Source organism: Scleropages formosus, chromosome 2, assembly GCF_900964775.1.
Source record: "Scleropages formosus chromosome 2, fSclFor1.1, whole genome shotgun sequence".
Classification (NCBI taxonomy): domain Eukaryota; kingdom Metazoa; phylum Chordata; class Actinopteri; order Osteoglossiformes; family Osteoglossidae; genus Scleropages; species Scleropages formosus.
Window position 1 is genome coordinate 33,123,189 of NC_041807.1, and position 24,434 is coordinate 33,147,622.

Below are 24,434 nucleotides of genomic sequence, written 5' to 3' on the forward strand. Positions count from 1 at the left end.
AGAGGACACCTTTCTTATTCCTAAAGTATATTGGATAGGTAAAAAGCAGTCATTGTGAGGTATAAGGCCTGCATAGTTGGCATACTGGCCCTCTATAGCTTTATAGGGTTGTTTTTTTTTTTTTTTACTCAGACTGAATTATTTTCATATAATTTAGCTGATGTTTTTCTCCAAACAGCTTACAAAGTGAGGTCTATATACTTATAATGGTTTTCCCCATTTACATAGAGTTGTTTTTACTGGAACACTCTGGGGTAAGTGTGTTCAAAGCTACTACAGCAAAAGCAGGATTCAAACCTTTGGCTGGAAGATAACAACTCTCTCTGGATCACGTGAGTAACAGAAAAAAAAAAAAAGTAGGGTAAAGTACACGTTAGTCTCCACACCTCACTTATTTTGCTGTTTCCAAATATATGAAAACAGTAGCTAAATCAATTAAAGGGATGCAATTTTAACTTGTTTCTTGCTAAAGAGGGTAAGGACGTTGGGAAAGCAAAATGAATAAAGGACAATGCCTTAGTATTGATCTAGTTACTTGAACAAACTTTCTTAAAGGGAAACAATACAAAATCACCCATATTAAATCACATGAACATTAACTGGAAATACTGGTTTTTATTGTTCGTAAGAAAGACTTCAGCAAAAATTGAAAGTGAAAAAAAGAATATCCTGCACGGGAGACATTTTGGGGGAAAAGATGGTCCACAGTGTACAAGAACCTCAGCACAGACTGTAAAAAGGCCACAGCAGAAGTTGGAGATAGCACCACCGCAAGTCCTTGCGCCCCAAATGAGAGCTAGTTTCAGAGCTGAATTTTTTGGCAACTTTTTTGTTTAATCATCATCACTAGTCCTTTAAAAAGAAAAAGAAAAAAAATAAAAAAATTCACAATAAATGGACATTCCCTTCCCCGAGAAATAGAAGTTAGGGACCATATTTGCATGACAAACAAAACTGAGGACAAATGAGAGACACTGAACCATAAACTTAGTTTATGTTCCTTCGTCTTGGGGGAACCATAGAAGGTTCCCTCTCCCCCCACATCCAGGTTAGAGAGGGTCCAAAAACAATGTCAGCAATGAAGTTACTGGGTAGCTAGATGAATATGGTGACAATATTTTTGTCCATAAGAAAGATATTTCCTCTCCAGCATTCAGTGTGCAGATGAAGACCTTGCCAAGAATAACTTAAAAAAACCATTAACACTAGACGCCATGTAGTGAGACAAGAGAGAAAAGGTCTTGATCCACTACTGTGCATTTAGGTTAATAGTTTTCGGTGCATACTCACACAGGAAGGGATTTGTTAGTAACACAATTCAATAAATAAACCAACAAGTATGAAAACAAGACATCCTTTGAACCACAACAGAAAATGTACATTTTCAGCTGTCTAAAACAAAGATTAATGAAATTGTACATTTCTGATTAACCAAACCAGCATATTGATATTTGTGTAACCTATTAAAAAGCACTTTAATCTGAAATTCTTATAAGAATGTTACTGATCTTGAAAGCAGTATACCACCTACTGTAGCTTGAATGGGTTTGAAAGAGTTTTTATTAAGCATTGTAAAACTGGAAGACTAAGGCATTGTACAAGGGATAGAGATTACTACTGTCTTAACACTTATGTCAGTTGTCTATTTTATTTTAGAGCAGCAAAACTGAGCTCAATTACAATACTAACAAAAAAAAAAAAAAAAAAAAAAAAAAAACAAAAAATCCAAAGTCACATTTTTGCATGTTGTAGAAACTTTCAACTAATAAACTGAATAAAAATAAGGCATTTTGTTCAGGTATAAAACATCTAATCTCTTGTAAAAGAAAGTCAGTATAACTGGTCATATGAAACTTAACGCAAAGGATCCAAATTGTACAGTTACACAGAAGCAGTTTCTTTACCTGAAATTTAAATAGAAGCAAGCTCCTGGGAGCCTTACAGCTTTAGCAATGATTATTTTAAAAGTTATAACTGGCAGTGAAGCTTAATTTGAGGTCTCCAAAAAAAAGCCAAAACATTAGTGAAGTAGCCAAAATCTATACCATAACAATGTACACAAAACAAATCATTTGCTCTGCACATGATTGTGATTGGTCAGATTTGAATTTTAGGAATTATAAGGTGGTTGAAAAATCCAAATTGACCAAAGGATTAAGGGAATCTGAGAGGGTCAATTAAACCAAAGTTCTGTTTTAAAATACACTGCCAGTAATCAAAACTGACATGTTCTACACTGTTCGAACATTCCCATGAGTAAAAATTTTTGCCATTTTGCCTGGGGTAACACAGCAGGCGTTAGTCAAGGTCCGCTTCGAAATCTCAAAGGACTGGTTAAGACACAGAACTGGCAGCCATGTACAAAAACGAGCGAAAAGCAAACACACGTGATGAAGGCTGACACACAGCATGGCCTACTCTGAAGGGACAACACGGGTTTCCACGGTACTCCTATACACAGCCAGATACCACTTTCACTTGATAAAAGATTACCACAGCAACGATTACAATACTCTTAAAACCTGCAACAACTGAGTAATTTAGGGATGAATGACAAAGCTGCAGCAACATAAAGTGAAAGTGACATTTTAAAGAAACGCTAAGGGAAAACAAAGAAAAAGGTGTGCAGGTGCCACTAATCTCATTCTCCACTTCGCAAGGAGAGGGGACACAAAGGGGGAAGCCGAATCTTTGACTGACGGCTACCACGGAGGCTCGGCAGGAACCACACTGCACCTATACACCCAGGAGGGCGCACGGTGGCTGTGGCAGGGTCTCCAGAAGAGGTTCTTTTTTTTTTTTTTTCCGCAGACAAAACCCATTGGATATAAAGTTCACTGAGAAAGAAATACTTAACATAATCTGGTGGGAGGTGTGAGGGTGGGGCAAGGTACAGAAGATACTGAAGTAGTGTTTCGTCTTGAACGTTAGAACTCCTCTTGGTCCTCTGACTCTGCATCTGGTATGACAAAGCCTTCCTGAAATGGGGTGTGAAAAAATACAAATAAAACAACTTGTACCATTTACAGCAGAATTTTCAACAGACAAAGCTCTTCCTCATATTTAGACAACAGGTTGCTGCAACAAAATACGAACATACCAGTAAAATGTCAAAATTCCCCACGTTTCACAAACCAAGTATATGAAAATATCTGTGACCTCAGTTTACTTTTACTACGCAACACGTCGAACACTGCATATATTTAGCGATGTTAATCCTCTCTGTTGAAAGCAGAATTGAAAATAAACAGACTAGTTGTTGATGGAAAAATCTAACTTCTACTGCTGTACTCACATCTGTGGCATAAAGAATATCCACAATCCTCTGCAGTGTCGGGTCACCCTCTCCCTCCTTCTCCTGGCAGATGAGCTCAATATTCCTCAGCTTGCCAAAATAAAAATCCCTCTCCTTCTCCATGTCCTGAATGGTAGATTTTAGAATATTAACCTGGGGGAGAGAGAAAAAAAATTTGTTATACTTAAATCATAACCCTCTTCATGTTAAGTAAGCAAGCATTGAAGCAGCAGCTCTTTAAGCCTTAAGTGGATTTCGCACCTCTTGGATGAGCTCTGCCCTCTCGTCGTCACCACCACCCATCCCCGGCCGTCGCGCTGAGGCAGGTGCCATCTTAGGGGTGGCCTTGGCAACAGCCGCCGGTCGCTGGGGCGCTGGAGAGCAGCCATTGAGGCACATAACCAAAAGACAAGCAAACACAGCATGTGAGATGCCATAACATACGACAACAGACCTAAGCACCATGCGACACCAGAAACAAAAGTACAGCTTCTCAACAGATGCCCCGCCTCTTCGTGTTATAGCACAAGCCTTCACCCAAAGTAACTTACCACTTCCAAAAATACACAACTATATAGCTAGATCTTTTTGTAGCATCATTTGTCAAGGGTAAGAGACTATAGGAATCCTTCTGGGACACAACAGAAGAGATATGCTGCCTTTTCTATCCTCTTTGTACTACCACTACTCTTTAACTTTCAGAATCTCAACTGAAAAACTAAATTTATTTTATTCACTCATTTTATACAAAAATTTCTTAAAATTATAAACAAAGTGTTTACTCCCTTTTACTAACAGTGTGAAACAACTCCTACATGAGAGACATTACATAAGAGAGACAGTGTTCCCATTATGCTGAAAGAGTTCAAACATTGCCTAAAGGATTTAGAAGTTGTGAAGTTTTTACTTTTTATGAATGAGAACTTTGCCCCAGAAACTGACCCCAGTGTTACAAAGCAGAGTGCATACGTTGCTACCCAAGTACTGTACCAATTGCTGATGCTGCTTTTAACTGTTTTTAGGAGACAAACATTTTTCTGCGATAAATTCACAGGCAACAATAAATCCATGAACCACCGAGATGTTTTCTCGGAGCTCACTATTCCTCAATCATGACTCGGAACAACGGTTCGCACTAACCAGCAGTGAGGATCTTCTTTGGCTTGTTAAGGGCAGGCATGGGGGGGTTCTGGAGGGGCATGGTGTCCTGGCCCTGTCGAGCCTCCACGGGGTCGTACTCCTTCCCGTCGTAGTTGGCATCAAAGAATTTCTTGAACCACTGCACAAACTCAAAGTTGTCCTGGAACTTGCCTTTTACTAACTTGTCTACTGGAATAATCTAGAAAAAAAAAATACAATATTTTAAGAACAAACAAAAGAAACAATTCATTCAAAAATTTATTTTTTCTTATTAAAAAAAAAAACTCCCCTCTAGTAGCAAGGAAAGAAGTGCTTCATTCATTGTGTGTAGAAAAAGACAAATGCACAAGAAAATTCAGGCCAGTCCATCTAGGACAAATTACAAAACTAAACAGAGTCCTTTCTGTGTATGCGGCCCAGACAAGCTACTTGGCAGACAGGGGAAAAATGGGCACTTGGCAAAAAAAATGACCTGCTTACTCAGCAGAAAATGCTATTAGCATGCTGCTCCAGGTCACAACTGACATCATTTACAGAGGAAAAAACAAGGACTTGATCAAGCTACCCATAAAAAGATTTTTATATTGATTAAATTAATATATTTATCATGAATGAGAGCATTCTCCGTTGTTGTTTATGGCTGGATTTCATACTCATCAGACCTTGTCTCTGTGAGGTAAGATTATATTTACAGTCCTAAAAAATGATAATTAAATGAAACTGGGTGAAAGTAAGAAAATGAAAAAAATTCAATAGCATATTAAAGAAAACAAAAGCAAATAATAATGAATATTTGAAAATTTGGTTACTGACTTTGTCGACACCCATTTTCTTGAAGCTGGCTTGCAATATTTTGAAGTTGTGAATGTATTCATGTTCTAGTTTGGCCTGAAATTTGACTTTCTTCAAAGCCACGCAGCCAGGAAACAGCATGTCCATGAACTGGCAATAGACAGCACCTTGGAGAGAAAAACGCATACAGTTCGCACACTTTAAATAATCAATACACTCTGGACACGCTGACTTGACAACAGATTCTGAAGCATAAGACTGACTGTACACTTTTTATACGCACACACTGTATATAGAGAGCGTGAGCAAAAAAAAACCTGGGCATTACACTAATTACAGTCAGATTAAATGAAAACTGAAATACGAGACCATAGAGAAAGGCAAGAAAGTCTTACCTGAGCACAGCTGCTCAATCTTTGTAAGGTTGAGCTGTAATGACTCATTTATCCAGGCAAGCATGTCATGACGACTCAAATTGTCGCTGGTCACTGAGGTCGAATAGACATTCACAGCCATCCTCCGTCTGTAAACTTCAACACAAGGACAAGACAGAAGCGGTTCACGAGTGTACTACGGTACACAAGGACTGCGGTTACACTTCAGTACCCTCCGAGCGAGCGTTTCCCAGATCTCCGCGCGAAGAAAGCCTGGAACGGACAGACTAAAATGACAAAACAGTCTTTCTGTCAATGCCAAAAACGTATGCAAATCTCAGTTAAATGAAGCTGTTGCAAATTTTAGCAGACACTATCATTTAAGAATAGCAATCTCTAAAATATTACAGAAAAATGACAAAAAAAGCCAATAACCAAAATGCAAAAATTACACTTTAAATGGTACGTGTCAGTGCGACACTGTACGTACGCTAGCATCTGAACCTTGAAAACGTAGATATGCAATTGCCTTTGGGATGAGTAAAGTTTTTACGCATCCCATCTACGTATATGCCGCATATGAAGGATCCATCTCCTTACTGGCTCACAATACAGCATGATGACAAAGCACAGCTCCAGGAAACTAATCATTTCACCGTTACCTGGCAGCAGGTTCAATGCACAGAAAAGCCCAAATTTCGACACAGATGTAATAAGATTAACAGCTCTTACTTCAGCTTCCGCCCAAAGTGACTTAGAGTATTGATCCAATTGTAACAGCAGGTATTATTTACCCTGCAGAAATGTGAGGTCATGGGTATTACAGCCGTGATATGATATGGAGTGGGATTCGAACCAACAACTACTGCAAAGACAAGACGGGCACCCTGATAACTAACTTAAACTAGTACTAGTTCACACCGGCGGCTACGAAAAACAGGGATCACACTACATTACACTAACCACATTTTTCATATATAATCAGTGAAACAACAAGAACACGGATCGAGACGAGAGGACACTTCTCTTCCCATCCTTCACGTCACACTTGACAAGGCAGCAGGTACTGAGGTAGGTAGCCTCTAAAACCTATTCAAATTTTTTAAAAATTAATACTTTCCCACGACCATAATTCCCCAAGGAAGAGACAGGATAGGAATGGTGTATGTAAAGCGTCCTCTAGCCTGGTGGTGTCCGGCTCCGGGCCGAGGGCTGCCGCCCAACACCCAGCAAAAGGGAGTCTCTCGCCGCGGCCTGTTCGCCGCCATCCCGCCACATCCACCGCAGATCCTCTGCAGCTCCTCACAGCAACACAGACAGCGATCAGTCTCTGGCACACCACACACATGATCATGCGGTCTAATAATAGGAATTAAGTATATTTTACCACCACCATGTCATGTGTCCACGAGCCCCGGCCGGCGGAGAGCGGACAGAACCGCCAGCGAATGAGTCAGGACAGGCTACCGCTACACGTTTAGCGCTTCCCTCACTCACATCCGCCATTCAATTCTTCAGTACGTCTCGCTGCCCCATTCCCTTCACCGACCCTACGCTACGGCCATGATTATTACATCACTAAAACTCTTACCCGCTAAACCGCTTCCGCTGCTGTGGACGTTCCTGATATATGAAAATACGAGCGAAAGTACTCAAGATCGTAAATTATCACAGGGACGTTAGTATTCAGATTCGCCTTTGCCCACTCCCGTCTGCCGGCGGTAATTTTATGTTCCCTGCATTTGCTGTAGAGGAGGAGGAGGAGGAGGACGTAGTTGCGTCATGACGTCATGGTTCACGCAAACTTGCGTCGGATACGTCCGGTTCAGAGGTTGGGTCGCGCCGAGAGAAATTGGGCGAGGCTCGTCTTTTAACCCTTAGACATCTGGATGAGACTTTTGTTGTCAACAGAACGCATTCATTCAGAGAACAAGACATTATTCACGCAGTTAACCGAACATAAAGGTGTGACAAAATGTGCCCTGGAGGTTATTCAGCGCACAGAGTGCATTCATGCCTTAAATATCAGTTGCTTGTATTCGTAGTAGCTGATTTAAACGCACAACTCAGATACTGGAGGGACCGGCGTTCCCCGCTGCGCCACCGTACAGTGAAAAACACCCGTGTGATTTCTGTTTATTCAGCAAACTAGTACCAAGAAAGGCCGCAGATTGCAAAGTAGTTGCAGGGGTGAGGGGAACCGTCGCCTTGTACTCGAAGGGTTTAGGTTTAAATCCCGCTTCTGCTGTAGCTTCAAGTAAATACTCTTTCCCTTGTCATTTTTTAAATAAAATGGGGTTAATAAGATGTTAGACACCAGCAAATAGTACTTGTTATAGTAATTGTAACTTTGATTGTCTTGCTGGCTATCAAACTGAAATTTAATCAATGCTGTTGATTAATATATGGAATTGCTGTATATTTTGGAACACATGGATGAAATTTAGATGTTTAACATATTCCAGTGATTATTTGAAAGTTACAATGTGCTAAAAACAAAAATTAATAATTCACTTTATATGTGAGCGTGCACACGAGTGGTTTCTTGTGACTGTGGGATGAAAATCCTTACACAGAAAATATATATCCGTATAAACACACTGTAGAATGAATGTTTACTGAACACCTTTTTTGTAACATTGCATTGTTTTCATTTATGTGGGCGCTGTATTTTATCCGAGATCTGGATGTGTGCCATTATTTTTCTCACTGTCAAAAATTCACCTCCCAAAAAATGACTGAACTGGTCTGGAAAGACAAGTAGAAGTGTATTTTGGTAATGTCTGTTATGAATCTATATGTATATCATGCATATATTTTATAATCTTCAAATCAAATTCTAAACAGTATAATTGCTTTACAACTGCATATTATCACATGGTGTTATTTTCGTAGAACAAACTAATATACACTGTATATTAGATTATAAATGTATCCTTATTAAGATTTTAAATAAATGGGAGAGCTAACTTACAAATAGTTAAAAAAAGTCAGGGTTGATACCTCAGCCTTATGTACTCAGTTCAGAGTTCATCACATTAAACCCATTACATTTTGGGCCATTTGTCAGGATATCAGTGGCAGCTGTGACCATGCACTCCTTCCTAAGTGGACACATTTAGGTCCTGCCATGAACTTGCCTCTGAAATGAGTATGAAACCTTGGGTTTGATAAAATTCAGTCAAAGTCTTATTGTGTTCTGCAATGACCCTGTACACCAGATAATTATTAATTCCACCCTCTTTTTTGTCTTTTATGTGTGTCTACAGGTATTTCTGTTTATCTGCAGTTATTTATTCATTTATCTCGTTATTTTTGAATGTACCTTCCGTTGATATGTTATGTTGTACTGGGGTGGAGTGAGTTCCAGGGTCCCTGATAGGGTCTATGAGTTGGGGTGGGTAGTGAGGACTGTGTTTATTGTTGCTGTTATGTTTCTATGAGTAATCCTAAAATACGAAAGTAACGGCCCCTATCAGTCAGAAAGTTCAAGATTCAAATAATTTGTCCATAGAAGCAAAACTCTTGCAGATCACCCAATGTGCAATGTAGCAGCTGGCAACTCAGCAGACTTGGGAAAAAGGACTCATGTCCCTCTCAGCCCTCGCATAACAGTCCCATACAATGAAAAACTGTTACAATGGTTTTATTTTTACACCTTTCCTTCAGAATAAGGATCCTGTAACAGTGGGGTTTTTATCAAGAAATTGTGATATATTTTAATACCAGTCCTAAGGCATTTGTGTCCTCATTACTAGTTTTACATTTACATTCATGCATTTAGCAGATGACTTTCTCTAAAGCAATGTACATCTCAGAGAAAAATACAATGAATGCAGTACATCAAGAGTTTTTCACTATAAAATAATCTTGGAGTTTCCATAGCACAGAAACTGAATAGTTACAGTATATAAATACAACATTTCACACATCATCTGAAACCACTTGTCCCATATGGGGTCGCAGGGAGCCGGAAGCTAACCCGACAACACAGGGCAAAAGGCTGGAGGGGGAGGGGACACACCCAGGGCGGGATGCCAGTCCATTGCAGGGCACCCCAAGCAGGACTTGAACCCCCGGCCCCCTGGAGAGCAGGACCCAGTCCAACCCACTGTGCCACTGCACCACCCCCCTACAACATTTCAGTGGTTAAAAATATTTTGTAAGAATATCACTTGGAAATAATTCATTTTGAGTTTGAGTTCCGGTAACTGTTAGCTGACTGCTGCATTACATGAAGAATCAAATGCAATAGTCACTCTTAGTCCTGATGTCAAAAAACCATCACTAACTGATTATCTGAAAAGAAGCACGAACACAAAAATAAAAGTGAATCTGTGATTTCAGTGTCTATGAGAAGACAGTTTAATCCAAACTTCACAAACCCATTTTGTGTGAATGAAGAAACGTGAGGGATATTTTCCCACCCCCAATTCATGCTGACTCTGTTGCTTAGCAACCCATCCAAATTAAGTCAGGGCAGTCCCTCTTCACAGGAGATGTAGTGTTTTAGGGGTATGAATAAGTGTATGATCATTTGGATGCTCCTCTTCCAATGGAGAGTTACCTTGTAAGGACCCGCTTCTCAAATTCCTATCATCAGCATTTAAGCTTGCTCTAATGCCATTACTTAACCCCCCCCCGTGTATATGTGTATCATAATGTTTCAATGCTGTATGAAGTTTTCATTTACTCATTCACATGCAGTTGTTCGCTAAAAAAAAAAAACAGTGACATTGCTTTCATTGATTTAAATAACTCAACAGTAGGTAGAACAGTTAGAGCTGCCACCTTTAGACATGAAAGATCCTGGATCATTTAGCACCTCCTGCTATAATACTGTGGAGCATGGTTCTCTCCCCAGATTGCTGCAGGGAAAAGAATTAACTCAGCTTTACAAATGGGTACATAACTAAGTTGCTTTGAAAAAACATCTGGGCTAGGTGAATGCACTATATAATAAATTTCCCCAGCAGATGTAGCAGTTCCAGAATGTCTGTAATGCCAGTCACAGATTTGTCTATTCAGGCAGACCCAGCTGGCTTCCACTGCTTTGGGAAGTACAGCAGGAGCGAATAAGTTCACATGGAGAGTGTTTTCTTCACTTCAGTATGCATGGATGTGAGAATTCACAATGACCAATAAGAGAAGCACAAAACAAGAAAGTCTACTCCTACTGTAGAATTTTGGGAACCTGCTGAAGTGTTCAGCACACAAATTTACCTTTATTGAAAATATGTGCACATTGCTACAGCTTTCTGAATGTGCAGAAATGTGTTTCCCATCTCCAATCTGAAGAAATCCTAATGGCAAAAAAACTCACAACTCTCTGAAACCTGATGATATCATTTACAATAAGAAAAATAACAAAAGCATAAAACAATAGTGCAAGGAGCAGGTACCAAAGGAAATAACTAACAGCCCCTAAGGGCTTGGTTCGTATCAGAAATCTTTATTTGGCAGGTCCTTCCCAGAACAAACACAGCATTTGGATTGCACACAGGTGCCATCGAGGAGGATCACAGAGTAGATCACCTTGGTGGAAGATGTCAGTTCTTTTGTTATTCTTTGTATTGACAATCATTCTGCATTATAATTACCTAGTTTTGCAAATTGGGACTTCAACCTGTGCCTCCAGCAGGGGCAGTTAGATAGAACGGTAGCAGTAATACTTAGCAAACCAAGCTCAACACCAACAAAAGAAAATGGGCTTCTCACATCACAAACTTGGATAGTGGGAGTCTTCCAGCTGCCTCTTTACTTTCTTAGTTTCTTTGTCTTCAACACCTTCATCTTGCAGTATCCAGTTTAACAGGAATGAGTCCAAGACTGTTTCGATCTCGTCATAACCTATGGCATAGATGTTCATCATGTTAATGTTATTCCTTTAAACGAGTTAACCTTTGATCTATACCTGCCGGTGCCGTCCAACCACAGTAAGACCAAAATCGTGCTGAATGTTGATGAAAATACTACTGCTAAAATTGTTGATTATATTAGAGGCCCTTATTTTGGAATGAGTGTAGATATTGCTCAATGGCTTTTGATTATAATTCAGTGGTAAAATTTGCCCTAGACTCTGTGGCCCCACCAAAAACCAAACTCATTCGAACTGCAAGAAACTCGCCGTGGTTCAACAAATCAACTCATGCAATAAAGTGAGAATGTCGTAAATTAGAGCATAAATTGCGTTCAGCTAAACTAAACGTTTATTGTGTAGCCTGGTCTGATTGTCTAAAAAAATATTTTTAAAAAAAAATCACTTTTTCATGCCAGATCCGAATACTATGCAAAGTTAATTGATGAAAATCAGAAGAACCAGCGCTTCTGACGGTGAAAATATTAGTTGTCCGAACCATCTCAGTAGCTTTGACGTAATAACTGCAGAGGAAATTACCGTGCTAATTCACTCTATGAAAGGTACTACCTGTCCTTTGGACCCAATCCCCACTAAACTACCGAAAGCCGCAGTTTCCGTGCTTGCAGAACCTATTGTTAATATTGTTAATACGTCGTTACTAAATGGCTGTTCCAAAAGCTTTTTTTAGACCCCTACTAAAGAAACTGAATCTGGATTGTAATAACCCATGTAATTATAGACCCATCTCCAATCTGCCGTTTTTATCCAAAATTCTAGAAAAGATCGTTGCTTCCCAAATTATAAAATAAATTATAAAATATCTTAATCATCATAATTTATTTGAAAAATTTCAGTCTGGTTTCCGCACTGATCACAGCACTGAAACGGCGCTCACACGTGTTGCTAATGATATTCTCACCTCTTCTGATGCTGGTCAGATCTCTATTCTTATGTTACTGGACTTGAGTGCTGCATTTGATACTGTAGACCATAGTATCCTACTGAGTAGACTTGAAAACCTGGTTGGACTAAGAGGTACTGTTCTGAAGTGGTTTGACTCATATTTAGCTAACTGTGAACAATTTGTACTGAAATCTGATGACTATACCCCTCCATCTCGACTACTGTTCAGTATGGTGTGACACAGGGCTCTGTGTTGGGGCCATAACTGTTCTCGCTCAATATGTTACCATTGGGTGACATTCGCAAACACAATGTGAATTTCCATGCATATGCCGATGAGCACAGCTATATGCAACATTTAAGCCTGATGATCCATCACATGTGGTGTCTTTAACTAATTGTTTAACCAGTATAAAATTGTGGATGAGTAAAAATTTTTATCACTAAATGCCAGCAAAACAGAGGTACTTGTGGTGGTTGGTGATGCCAAAACGCTCATAGTCACGCCAATCTTTATAACAAATGGTATTACTTTCAACCATACGGATTGCGTCAAGGATTTGGGTGTCCTGTTGGATGGGAAGCTGTCATTTGTATCTCATGTAAGTGCTTTGACTAATTGTGCTTCCTTCAATTAAGAAACATAGCTAAATTACAGTGATTCCTGTGTAGACAGGATGCTGAGAATCTGGTTCATGCTTTTGTCTCAAGCAGGCTGGACCATTATAATGCTTTATTGTCAAGTTGTCCATACCAGACTGTATCCAGACTGCAATTGGTACAAAATGCTGCTGCAAGAATTGTCACTAGAACTAGGAAGTACAACCATATAACACCGGTACTTAAATCATTACATTGGCTCCCAGTCACATTTAGACTTGATTATAAAATCCTTTTTTGACCTATAAAGCAGTACATGGCATTGCTCTGGCTTACCTTTGTGAGACTATTGATTCTTATATCCCTGGACAATATCTTTTGTCATGGTGACGGGACTCAAGAAGGTGACAGACTCAAGCGCAGATTGAGTTTTCCTTTTTATTGGAAAACAGGGAGCAGGCAGGAGAATGGTCAAGGGACAGGCAAGGGTCAGGCAATCGGCAAACGTTGTTGAAAGGACAAGACAGGAATCGAGGTCAAGAAGAAAACAGGTAGAAGGTCAGTAATCCGAAACAAGTTGCTGCACCCACATGTCAAGCAGGAAGCAGCAGTTGCTCATTACTGAGGTTTCGCATTGAGGACCCATCGGCGTTGCCTTTTATCTGCTATCCCATCAGGGTGCAGCAGTTGTTGCCGATGTGCTGGCAGATGGGGTCGTGACATCTTCGTTCATTGGATGCAGGTTACCTTAAAGTACCTGTGATCAATAAGACCTCAGTAGGAGGTCACACCTTTAGTTATAGAGCACCTAAACTGTGAAATATTCTACCTGTTACTGTCAGAAATGCCCCATCTGTTTCTGTTTTCAAATCCAGACTAAAGACTTACATGTTAACTCGGGCATTCCACCTCAAATGTAATTCCACTTGCCTTGGTTGTTTTTACCACTTTTATACAAATGCATATTAAATTAACGAAGTTACAAATCACTAATTCTGTTCTTTCCTCTTGTCGAGCACTGCCTTGCTACAGAAGACTTGAGGAGGCCAGCCGGTGGTGACAGACGAATCCCATGCTGACTGAAGATAATGACCAACTACCATGATGGACAAGACGTTCCATACTGACCTGGGGATTCAAAATACCATATAACAACAATATCATTATTACTTGTTAACTGACTTAGAATTGTTACTAAATCTAGAATGCCCAGGACGGGTGGGCAACCATTGGCCCGTGGACCCCCAGAGGGTTTTTCTCCCTCAACTTTCATTTGGGAGTTTTTGTTCCTTTCCTCCCTGGCCAGTAGGCATACTTATAGCTCCATGAAAGTACTATATTATGGTAGTCTTTAGTCTACTGTCTTCTTTGTTTCTTATCTGATGTATTTGTTTTTCTTGCCTTATGCCTGTGTTAAAGCACTCTGTGTCACTGCGTGAGAAGAGCGCTCTATAAAAATAAATTGAACTGAATTGTTATTCTCATATAGACCATCCACAACAAACATATCATATATGACCACCCGGGGTGTGTTTGAAATTTGATCCATTATCACTCGGTTGAACTCTGTGAAAAGAGACACAATTTCGAGAGAATTTCGAAGTTGTCATAAAAATATCAATTAAAATATAACTTTAGCGTGTAACACCGTAATACTACCTCTGTGGAAAACCCCTAAGCATGTTCTTAAAGGTTGTGTGAACATCCAGGATACACAGCATGGCAGCATTACTATAAGAAGCGTGGTACTTTGGGAGATAGAAAACAAGGAACGCTGCAGGCAATACATCATCCTAAAACTATACACTACAGAATGAGTTTGAGTTCTTGTCTACGAGCATAGCACAAAAGACTGACACTTTTCATCTTGGTCAATACCAATATGCCAGCTGAAGAGATTTTAGGGACCTTTAACACATAGGTAAAGCATTCAGAATATGATTTCATGCTCTTTAAGTATCCTTCCATGTGTAAAATTTCAATAACCGCTTGTCCTGAGCAGGGTCACGATGAACCACAAACTATCCCAGAAGAACCGGGTACCAGGCTGAGGGGATGTACACACTGGATGGAACAGCAGTTCATGTAAGATATATGGAATATCACCTAAAACGACAGTCATTCACTGAAATGCTCAGCTTCCTCTTGAACAATTACAGGTGCAAAATACACTCAGTTCTTTTGCAGTACCTTCTCAAATATGCTGCATTGGCTGACATGGCTTGTTCATTTAATTAGCCAATCGAGTTACAGTTGAATAAAGTAACATTCATGTGTGCATTTCCACTGCAGAGAGTATTTTAAAGCCGGACGACAAGTGTTTTTGAGTAGAGGTATGTCCCCCAGGGGTGGTGCAGTGGCGCAGTTGGTTTGGCCAAGGCCCGCTGTGTGGCGGGTCTGGGGTTTCAGTTCTGCTTGGGGTGCCTTGCAGCAGATTGGCATCATCCGGGGTGTGCCCCCTCCCCCTTCAGCCTTGCGCCTTGTGTTACCGGGTTAGGCTCCGGTTTGCTGTGACTCTGCTCGGGATGAGCAATTGAAGACATTATGTCCATCCCCCACAACTGTCCCAGGATTGTTCATTTATGTACTATACACAGTAGCTGGGCTTAAGGTGGTGAAATGTAATGCATGAAACAACTGGTCCGTGTCCAGAGCTGAGAAATCTCTTGGATGGGAGAGCAGGGAAAGGAGGAGCATGCAGACGAAAAAGTAATAAAGGAGTTACCCTTGTCAAGCCTTGTTCACCAGAATGAAGAGATGGTTGGGTTTCCACTGGCCCCGAAATTTACTGTTGAGAAGGAATGTAGGGGGAAAGGACTTCAATATAAAAAGATTGTTGAATGAGGTTTCGAATTAACTTTAGCATGTGAGACAACATTTACTTTCAGTCTGCTGAAATTCAGGCAAGATGCACGTGGCAGTTCAGCATTCAGGTAGACGCAGCAGAGTTCTCGGATGATACAGCAATTGTCGGGACATTTTGCCTCCACTCTCAGAGAAAGACTGTGTGTAGTGGTGCAAACCGAAGCACCAGCTTTACCATCTTGGGTTCACAGCACCTCACTGCTGTAGACAATGAAGGCCCTGAGACTGGAGCTGGTAAAAGAGTGCTTCCTCGCTCCCTCTGTTGTTCCACATCAAGCTGTAACTGGTGCACCTGATGAAACTGGACTTTAAACTGTTGGAACTGATGGGCAGTCTCTCTCTATCCGTTCATCTCTGACTCTCTGGAAATCCATGAAAGTTTCAAACATCTTTGCAAGTTGTACTATGGCAAGATCACCAGCAGGAGGTGGCAAAACTTCTGCAGCGCCCTCATCTTCTGCTCCATCTTCCTCCTCCCGTAGCTTCTTCTCTTTCCTCGGCCTGGATCGCTGCCGCCAGCGGCTCCACGTACAAAACGTAGAGAAGGGGAGACAGCGGACACCCCTGTCTTACCCCACTCAGCTGGGGCACCCATTCCCCGAGACAGCCATTGATGGAGACTTGGCTGCCAACCCCGTTACGGAGTATCCGAACCCACCCAAGGAAGATGGAACCAAAACCCAGTCTGCCCAAGACGTTAAACAGAAAGTGGTGGTCTACCTGATCGAACGCCTTCTTTTGGTCCAGGCTGACCAGCGCCAGGGGAGCCCTCGGGTCCTCCGCCCAGGCGATCGCGTCTCGGACAAGATGCGAATTCCAAACAGCCGAACGCTCGGGAACCCCGCACGTCCGGTCTTCATCGACCAAGAGCGCCATAACCTTCCTCAGACGCTCGGTAAGGGTTTTAGCTATTAACTTTACATCAACGCAAAGCATGGTCAGGGGCCTCCGATTGCCCAGATCAGCTTTATCGCCGTGCTTGTGCAACAGGGACAAGACCCCCGACCTCAGGCTCTTGGTTAGCTAACCTCGGGTCAGCACTTCTTCCACAACCTTGAGGAAGACAGGGTCCAGGACGTCCCAGAATGTGGAATAAAATTCCACTGGCAAACCGTCCAATCCCGGGACATTCCTCCTGTACATCCTGGAAAGCACCTCGGACAGTTCCCCCAGAGTCATGGGTGCCTCTAAGCGAGCCTGGGAATCAGCCGGGAGGGTCGCACGCAAATGCTGTTTAAAAAAAAAAAAAAGAAGGTCCCCTGTAACAAGGTCAGTTTCTGGTACTTTAAAAGACTTTTATAAAACTCTGTAGCGACCTTCAGCATCCGGGCCGTATCGTTGACCGTCTCTCCTGGCCTGCTCCGCAAAGAAGTAAAACCCGACGGGACTCCCTCACTTTGTTAAAGAATAAAGAGAAGCATTTTTCGTCTTCCTCCAGTTCCCTTATTCGGGCTCCTGCGAGGAGAGCACTAGCTTGCTGGTCATATAATCGCCTCAATTCAGCCTTTAGCTCCGTTTCTCTGATACTACGGACACAATACTGTTTGATAATAGTCCACATTTTTGTTTCGATGGCTTCCCACCAATCCGAAACAGAGGTACAAAAAGGTTTGAACTCCTGCCGCACCGTAAAATGTTGAAAAACGTCCCTATACTCCTGCTCCTTCAAGATATCAATATTTAGTTTCCAATACCCAGGGCCGTGTAACGGGGCCTCTGTGAAAACCGTAGCCTCGACCACCAAATGGTCCGCCGGCCAATAAGGAGCGAGAAGGAACTGCTTAAAAACAACAGCGTCGGAAGCTAAGATGTAATCTAGGCGACTTTGTGCTCCTCTACCATTATACTAAGTAATGCCCGGATGACTGGGGCTGCATACTCTGAAACCATCGGAAAGACCGAATCTAGACATAAAATTCTTCAAATGCTTCATACTAACATCCTCTTTACCCTCCACATACATATTAAAATCTCTACCAATTATTAAATGTCTATTACCGACACAGAAGGGGGCCACCTCTTCTAAAAGAGCTACGTGGGAGGCGGCCTCTACCGGACTGTAGAAGCACATCGCACGGATGCACTGTCCCCTCCAGGTGGCGTCCACTCCTAGTGCTCTACCCTGTATGAGGCAAATGTACTTAGAACGCTGATCGCCAAAGAGAATGCCGACACCTGTGGAGCGGACGCCACCCACACTCCAGCATGATCTACAGTACCTTTCTTCCAACCAGCAGAAAAAGATGGCCACGTCCCGCTGGTCCCGAAGGTGGACTTCCAATAAGAAACATAACTGGAAGGGAGAGGATGCAAGTCTATCAAGCATTGCTGCTCTTTTTAACACATTCTTCAGTCCTCTGACATTTAAAGCTAAGATTTTAGAATTAACCAACCACAAGGGTGATGAAACCTTGTTAAAATTCATTAAAACAGTTAAAACGCAAATTCGTTCCCCTCCTGACATTTCTATTATGCTCTCAAAATCTACAGCGACATATGGCTGTTCATTAAGATCCTCATTTTCATCTGAGTAAAGAGGGACAGCCCAGCACATCATCGGAGGCAAGCTTCCCTCCCTGCAGGACATCCACACCGGCGGTGTGTGAAGAAAGCACGGAGGACCATCAGAGACTCCAGCCACGCGAGCCATGGACTGCTCTCGCTGCTACCATCGGACAGACGATATCGCAGCATCAGGTCCCCCGCCAGATTCTTCTTGCAGGCCATCAGACTGTTGAACTCTAACTAATTCAATTTAATTCAATTCAATTTATTTTTACAGAGCGCTCTTCTCACGCAGTGACACAGAGCACTTTAACACAGGCATAAGGCAAGAAAAACAGATACAAACAAGAAGACAGTCGACTAATGGCTACCAAAATGAAGTACTTTTACAGAGCTAGAAGTATGCCTACTGGCCACTGGGGAAAGGAACAAAAACTCCCAACTGAAGGTTGAGGGAGAAAAGAACCCCTGGGGGTCCACGGGCCAGTGTGAATGCCCACCCGTCCTGGGCATTCTAGAAAGTAACAATTGTAAGCCAGTGTAATAATGATTATGTTGCCAAATGGCATCTTAGATCCCCAGCTCAGCTAATAACTAATAACGCCACCACACGCACAGTCCACTCTACCTCCCATGTGTATTGCATATTACCAGTACATCTTGAGTCCTACATGCATATTGAATTATGAGAATACCGTACATGTGTTTATTGTGTATATACTTTTTGTGGTCTGTATATTTGCAACTTATGCCAAACAGCTGCGGAGAATGCACCAAAGATTTTTCACCACCTGCACACTTGTGGTTACGGTGAAGTGACAATGAAGTGCTTTGATTTTGAGTGAAAAAGAACATCAGAGTTTAGAAACAGGTATAAATATGCTCCATAAGAACAAAAACTGGGACTTTAAAACCCTTAGCCTTTAAAAGTGTAAAACAGTTCACGAAAACAAATAAAAATTGGAACCGAAAGGTCCGAGAAGCGATTTCACAACAGATGAGGAGTTTCAGATGCACTTTGTTCTTAAAATAAATCGGAGACAAATCCAATAGGACAGCAACTAATTTAAATAACGTCTCCTGCACGTTACAAGCCATGACATTGTGAGGAAAGGTGTAAATTCCCATTATGTCTTTGAAAGTGGTGCTGAAAGGGCATTTGAATGTCCTGAGTTGGGTGTCGGTTTGGAAGGAGCCACATACCTAATGAATAAATGTGAATGTGAAGGGACACATAATGGAAAGCAGACAAGGGGAAGAAAGGGACACAAGAAATTGACTTTGGGTATGAAAACCGTTGCTTAGTTATTCATAAAAGCATCCCTGAAAGAAGAAGCACGGGATTGGCAGCAGAGCTTAAAGCAGCCCCTCAATGAGCACGGGAGCCACACCGGCTCTTGTACACCAGAATAACTCAGAATATACAGAATACTCTTGTATACTGAAAATGCGAAGTTAAAATACGACTGAACGCAACAGAAAATTCACCTCAAAGTCTTACTTTTAACCGACATTTTTTCCCGAGAGCGGGGTGCACCGGTTCTGGAGATACTGCAATACAAGGTCGATGCGTGGAGTGGACGGTGCAAGCTCCTCTTCCATCTCCCTGTCCCAAAAATCAACTTAACATATGGTCCCCAAATAGGGGATGTAGCAGATATTAAAGTGATAAACAGATTTTTTTTAAACTTCAACCTTATTAAAGGTATTAATATCTTAAACAGTTAAAAACAATTATCAACAAGTTCACAACTAAACCAAAAACAACCACATTTCCTTGGGTTGATCAACTAAACTAAGAAATCATGAAACAACACATTATCACAGCACAACAGCATAAAGTCTCTCTTCAATTATATACATTCAAAACTCAAAAAAAGCAAAACAATCTCCTTCCTCACATTAAAACATATACAACTGGCCTACATCTTCCATATATCAACATATCCACACAAAGACCCCCCCCCATTAACAACTTAATCTGAAACATTACATAAAAAATACAAAAAGAAAAGAAACTAACAGCAATACAGATCTATTATTGAACCAACAGAAATGAAAGTGCACCAATCCTAGAAATACTGCAATACCAGGTTGATGCATGGAGTGGATGGAGCAAACACCTAGTCCCTCTCCCTGTTCCAAAAAAATCAATTTAATACATAGCCCACAAATAGAAGCTGTATCAGATATTAAACTGATAAAAAACAGACACTACACTTGACATTAGCCAAAAGACCGAGAAGCGACAGTGAGAAAACGAACGGGCTGAGGACCGCCTTCTCGGCCATATAAAACCGACCCACGGGGACTCGCTGCTGCCGCTTCCAAAGCAGGACTTACACAAAAGTTCATTCGCTTTAAGAAGCGGCCCCCGTGCGTCTTGCAGTTATATACCGCATTAAAATGTACTACAGGAGAAGTGGCAAAACACAGAAAACTAGTTCGTATTTAGCATACTTGTGACGTGAACCAATTCAATTTTAGAAACATTTCAGCTGCGGAAAGGTGTAAAAATCCCCTCGGTCTATTTGAAACCGCCCGTCGTCGAATCGCCGTTCAACGCGTTGAGTCGCGTCGCATTAAACCGGTGCGCCGAAGGAATACATGCAAATATACAGTAGAGCGACACACGGTGACGGTCGACGATGGAAATCAAGCAAAGCCAGAGACGTGGAGCGAGGCAACGCCTTTTGTTGCCAGGCATTTATCATTTATACTCCGCAGCACAGATTAAAAGTTACAGTCGCTTCACTACTGAAAAAATAAAAGAAGATGTTTTCGCCCCGTGCAATTCCGGGCACATGATGATGTGATGTGTGTATTCCAGTTTGAAAAGCTTCTTCGTGTTTGCCTAACATGATTATATAGTAACGTGTAGTGACCGACAAGACACACACATTCAATAATCATGCGTACATTGTTATTCCAAACACGAGTGAAGGTACTTCTCCCTTCCCGTGGGACGTGTAAAGAAGTGAAAGCGTGTACGTAGCATTGTTTCAGTGCGGCCGTTTTGTTAAAGGGAATCTTCCCTGACCGGGAATCGAACCCGGGCCGCGGCGGTGAGAGCGCCGAATCCTAACCACTAGACCACCAGGGACCACATGACGCAAGAGCCACCCCCACCCTACCTTAATTTAATCTGGTGATCTGCGCATCCGAAAGTCGTACACTTACTATATCACACCGATAAGGACACATTCGCCAACAATCTGCCAAGAACAGAAAAAAAAAAAAATTACGAATGGGCTATTTTCAACCTCTAGTTTTCCTTCTCTTTGCCCTTTTCCTCACAGACTGTTTTTTTTGCTCTTCCTTTCACCGTTATGCATAATATAAGTGCATGAAATATACTACAAGTATACAACAACAACAACTGCACACGTCTCACAAAAGTTCATTTTCATCTGAGGGTCATAAGACTCCCCAAAACCGGCCACTGACGCGGAATTTAACAAGTCCCCCTGCAGAGGCGCGTCCTAGGGATTCAACACTTGGTCGTTCGTGCCCGGCTTGAAAGCACTGCTCATCCTGGGACATGAGGCTGCCTCGCCTGTAGTTTTGGGTACGTTGCTTGGTTACAGAGTCAGTCTGAGGGGGGAGGGGAGGGGAGGGGAGGGGAGGGGAGGGGAGGGGAGGGGAGGGGAGGGGAGGGGAGGCCATCCATTTCAAACCAATATAATGTTTTTTTTTTTCTGACCAGGACTTTAAGAATGGGTCATCGCAAGAAGCCCTCCTTTGAAATGAGTAATAATTTTTTACACTTACACGGTGTTATACTTCAGGCTATGACTTATTTTTTATAGTTGGAATTATACAATTGAATCATTTAATAATAACTGACGATCGGATTGTGTGGGTTTTCTCTTGTGCATAGGGTTCCCTTGCAGCTGGGAGTACACTCTAGATGGTTCTTTGGAGAACAGGCCATTTATTTTCCTGGCCCCTGCTTCTTCATTAAATAAAAGAATGACAAAAGCCCCTGTTTTTTTTTTTTTCCCCTCAGTTTTTTGCACTTTAATGCCATTTACTATCATTACAATTGGAAGAAAAAAACAGAAATCAAGTAATTTAATACTGAAGTAATTCCAGAAAATATTCTAATCTTTCTCTGCATTGGTTCATTTCTGAATGGCGTGGGACACAGCATCAGGTGGTATTAAATGTAATTTAAATGAACCTTAACACTCAATGATGTTTTTAATATTGTTTTTTTTTTCATTTTTCAAAGATATGATATGATGTTATTTTAATTATGCTTTTCTTGTAATTGCACAAATGATTTCATGTAGTAAAACAGTGAGCTGTAAATTTATAACGCAAGTATTAATGTATGCTACGACACAATACTTATAATGCCTTCCTTACTGCGGCCTCATTATATAAGAAATTTTACGATTCAGACAAGTGTTCATAACCTACAAATTATCAGAAGGATAAAAATTTTGTTAATTATTTGTCCTGGGGGCTTTTGTTCCACACCCGTCTTTCATCTCACCCTTCTGTTAGCTGGCAAATGTCACTCTGGGTCTCCTTGACCTTGGAATCCAGCCTTCTTCTCCATGGGGGGCAATCTCTGCACCTTGCGATCTTGATCTCATAACCCACCATCTCCAAGATTATTGTTGCAGCGGCACACACAAGCTCATCGGTTTCTGTGACGGTGGTAGTGAGTAGAGCTGTGTTGACATCTGCGTGCATCTGTTCCGACGGGAGTTTGTCAGCGAGAGGGGAACTTGGGTCCGGGGATTGACTGTATTCAGTCTGGCCATGATTCGCATGGGCAGTGCGGTTGTGTCAGCTGGTCCTGTGACCCTGCTCCCTTCCATCAGGGATAGCCCTTTATTTCCATGCTGCGGAGTGCCATGGCCATTCTGTTGCATCCTCTCAATTTCCAGCTGTGACAGCAGCAAAGGTCAGAGAAAATGAAGAAGGCCAAGTGGTTGGAGAAGACGGACTTGGCAACAGGAGCGAGGCGGGAGAACGTTTGATCGAGTTCTGCAAGACGAACAATATGTTCAATTCGAACACTTTCTTTCAGCAACGCAAAAGGCGACTGTACTCTTGGATCTCGCCCAATGGATTTTCCGGAAATGAGATCGACTGTGTTTGCGCAAGTAGGCGATGGAAAAGCTCGATACCATCGATGAAGACGAAGCCGGGAGTTGACCGTGGTACAGATCGCCAGTTACTAGTATACAAACTCAAGCTCAAGTTAGGGAAGAGCAAGTCAATCGGGCAATTGGTAAAGTACAATCTTGAGACTATACCACCAGTGTTTAGAGAATGCCTGCAAAATCTTTTCGCTGCATTGGACACAGATGACAGAGTACCAGAAGAACTATGGGATAACATCAAGAAAGTTGTGCTTGAAGAAAGTGAAAGAACCTTGCAACGACAACATAAAGGAAGCGGGCCAAAATGGATGACTGAAGAAACCTTGAGTATTGCTCAAAAACATAGGAAGACTAAAGCGAAAGGACAAAGGAAAGTACTACAGCGACATGTGGCCTAGTCAAAGTCCTGACTTGAACCCAATTGAGATGCTGTGGCAGGACCTTAAACGGGCAGTTCAAGCTCGAAAACCCTCCGGTGTGGCCGAACTGATGCAGTTCCGCAAAAAAGAGTGGGCCAAAATTCCACCGCAGCGCTGTGAAAGACTCATCTCCGGTTATCGGCAGCGTTGGGTTGCAGTTATTGCCGCGAAAGGTGGCACAACCAGATTTTAAGTTTAAGAGGGAAATTAGTTTTTCACATGGGTGATCGTTGTTGTATGACTTTTTGCTTCAACAGAAAAAAAAAAAAAAATGAATAAGAATTCAAAAATTAATTATGTGTTTATTCAGGTTCCCTTTGTTTTGTGTTGTATTTCGCTTGAAGATCTAAAAGTATTTAGTATGCGATATACACAAAAACAGAAGAAATCGGGGCGGGGGGCAAACATTTTTTTCACAGCACTGTATATACAGTATATGTATGTATCATTACTTGCCAACAATTTTAAACATTTCCAGGAAGAAAAATGGACTTGTAACCCTGCTCTTAAAATAAACATGTAGAGCGAAGGAGGATGCTCAAGATTTTGAAAAAAAAAAAA

General features: G+C 41.6%; 1 protein-coding gene and 3 non-coding genes across 4 annotated transcripts; all 4 read right to left on the reverse strand.

Moving 5' to 3' along the window:
* Nucleotides 1-600: 600 nt before the first annotated feature.
* mapre1b (microtubule-associated protein, RP/EB family, member 1b) lies at nt 601-7,388 on the reverse strand. The gene is made up of 7 exons (XM_018737791.2): nt 7,193-7,388; nt 5,623-5,757; nt 5,249-5,394; nt 4,436-4,634; nt 3,557-3,669; nt 3,296-3,448; nt 601-2,978 (listed from the first exon to the last, which is right to left on the reverse strand). The coding sequence occupies exons 2-7, from the start codon at nt 5,741-5,743 to the stop codon at nt 2,928-2,930; spliced, it is 783 nt and encodes a 260-aa protein (XP_018593307.1). The 5' UTR covers nt 5,744-5,757; nt 7,193-7,388; the 3' UTR covers nt 601-2,927.
* Nucleotides 7,389-19,860: 12,472 nt separating this feature from the next.
* Nucleotides 19,861-20,047, reverse strand: LOC114909927 (U2 spliceosomal RNA). Its single transcript, XR_003797480.1, has one exon. It is a non-coding gene; the product is annotated as a U2 spliceosomal RNA (small nuclear RNA).
* A 343-nt stretch (nt 20,048-20,390) lies between these two features.
* LOC114909919 (U2 spliceosomal RNA) lies at nt 20,391-20,584 on the reverse strand. The gene has a single exon (XR_003797473.1). It is a non-coding gene; the product is annotated as a U2 spliceosomal RNA (small nuclear RNA).
* Nucleotides 20,585-21,365: 781 nt separating this feature from the next.
* On the reverse strand, nt 21,366-21,437 carry trnae-cuc (transfer RNA glutamic acid (anticodon CUC)). The gene has a single exon. It is a non-coding gene; the product is annotated as a tRNA-Glu (tRNA).
* Between the last annotated feature and the right edge of the window lie 2,997 nt (nt 21,438-24,434).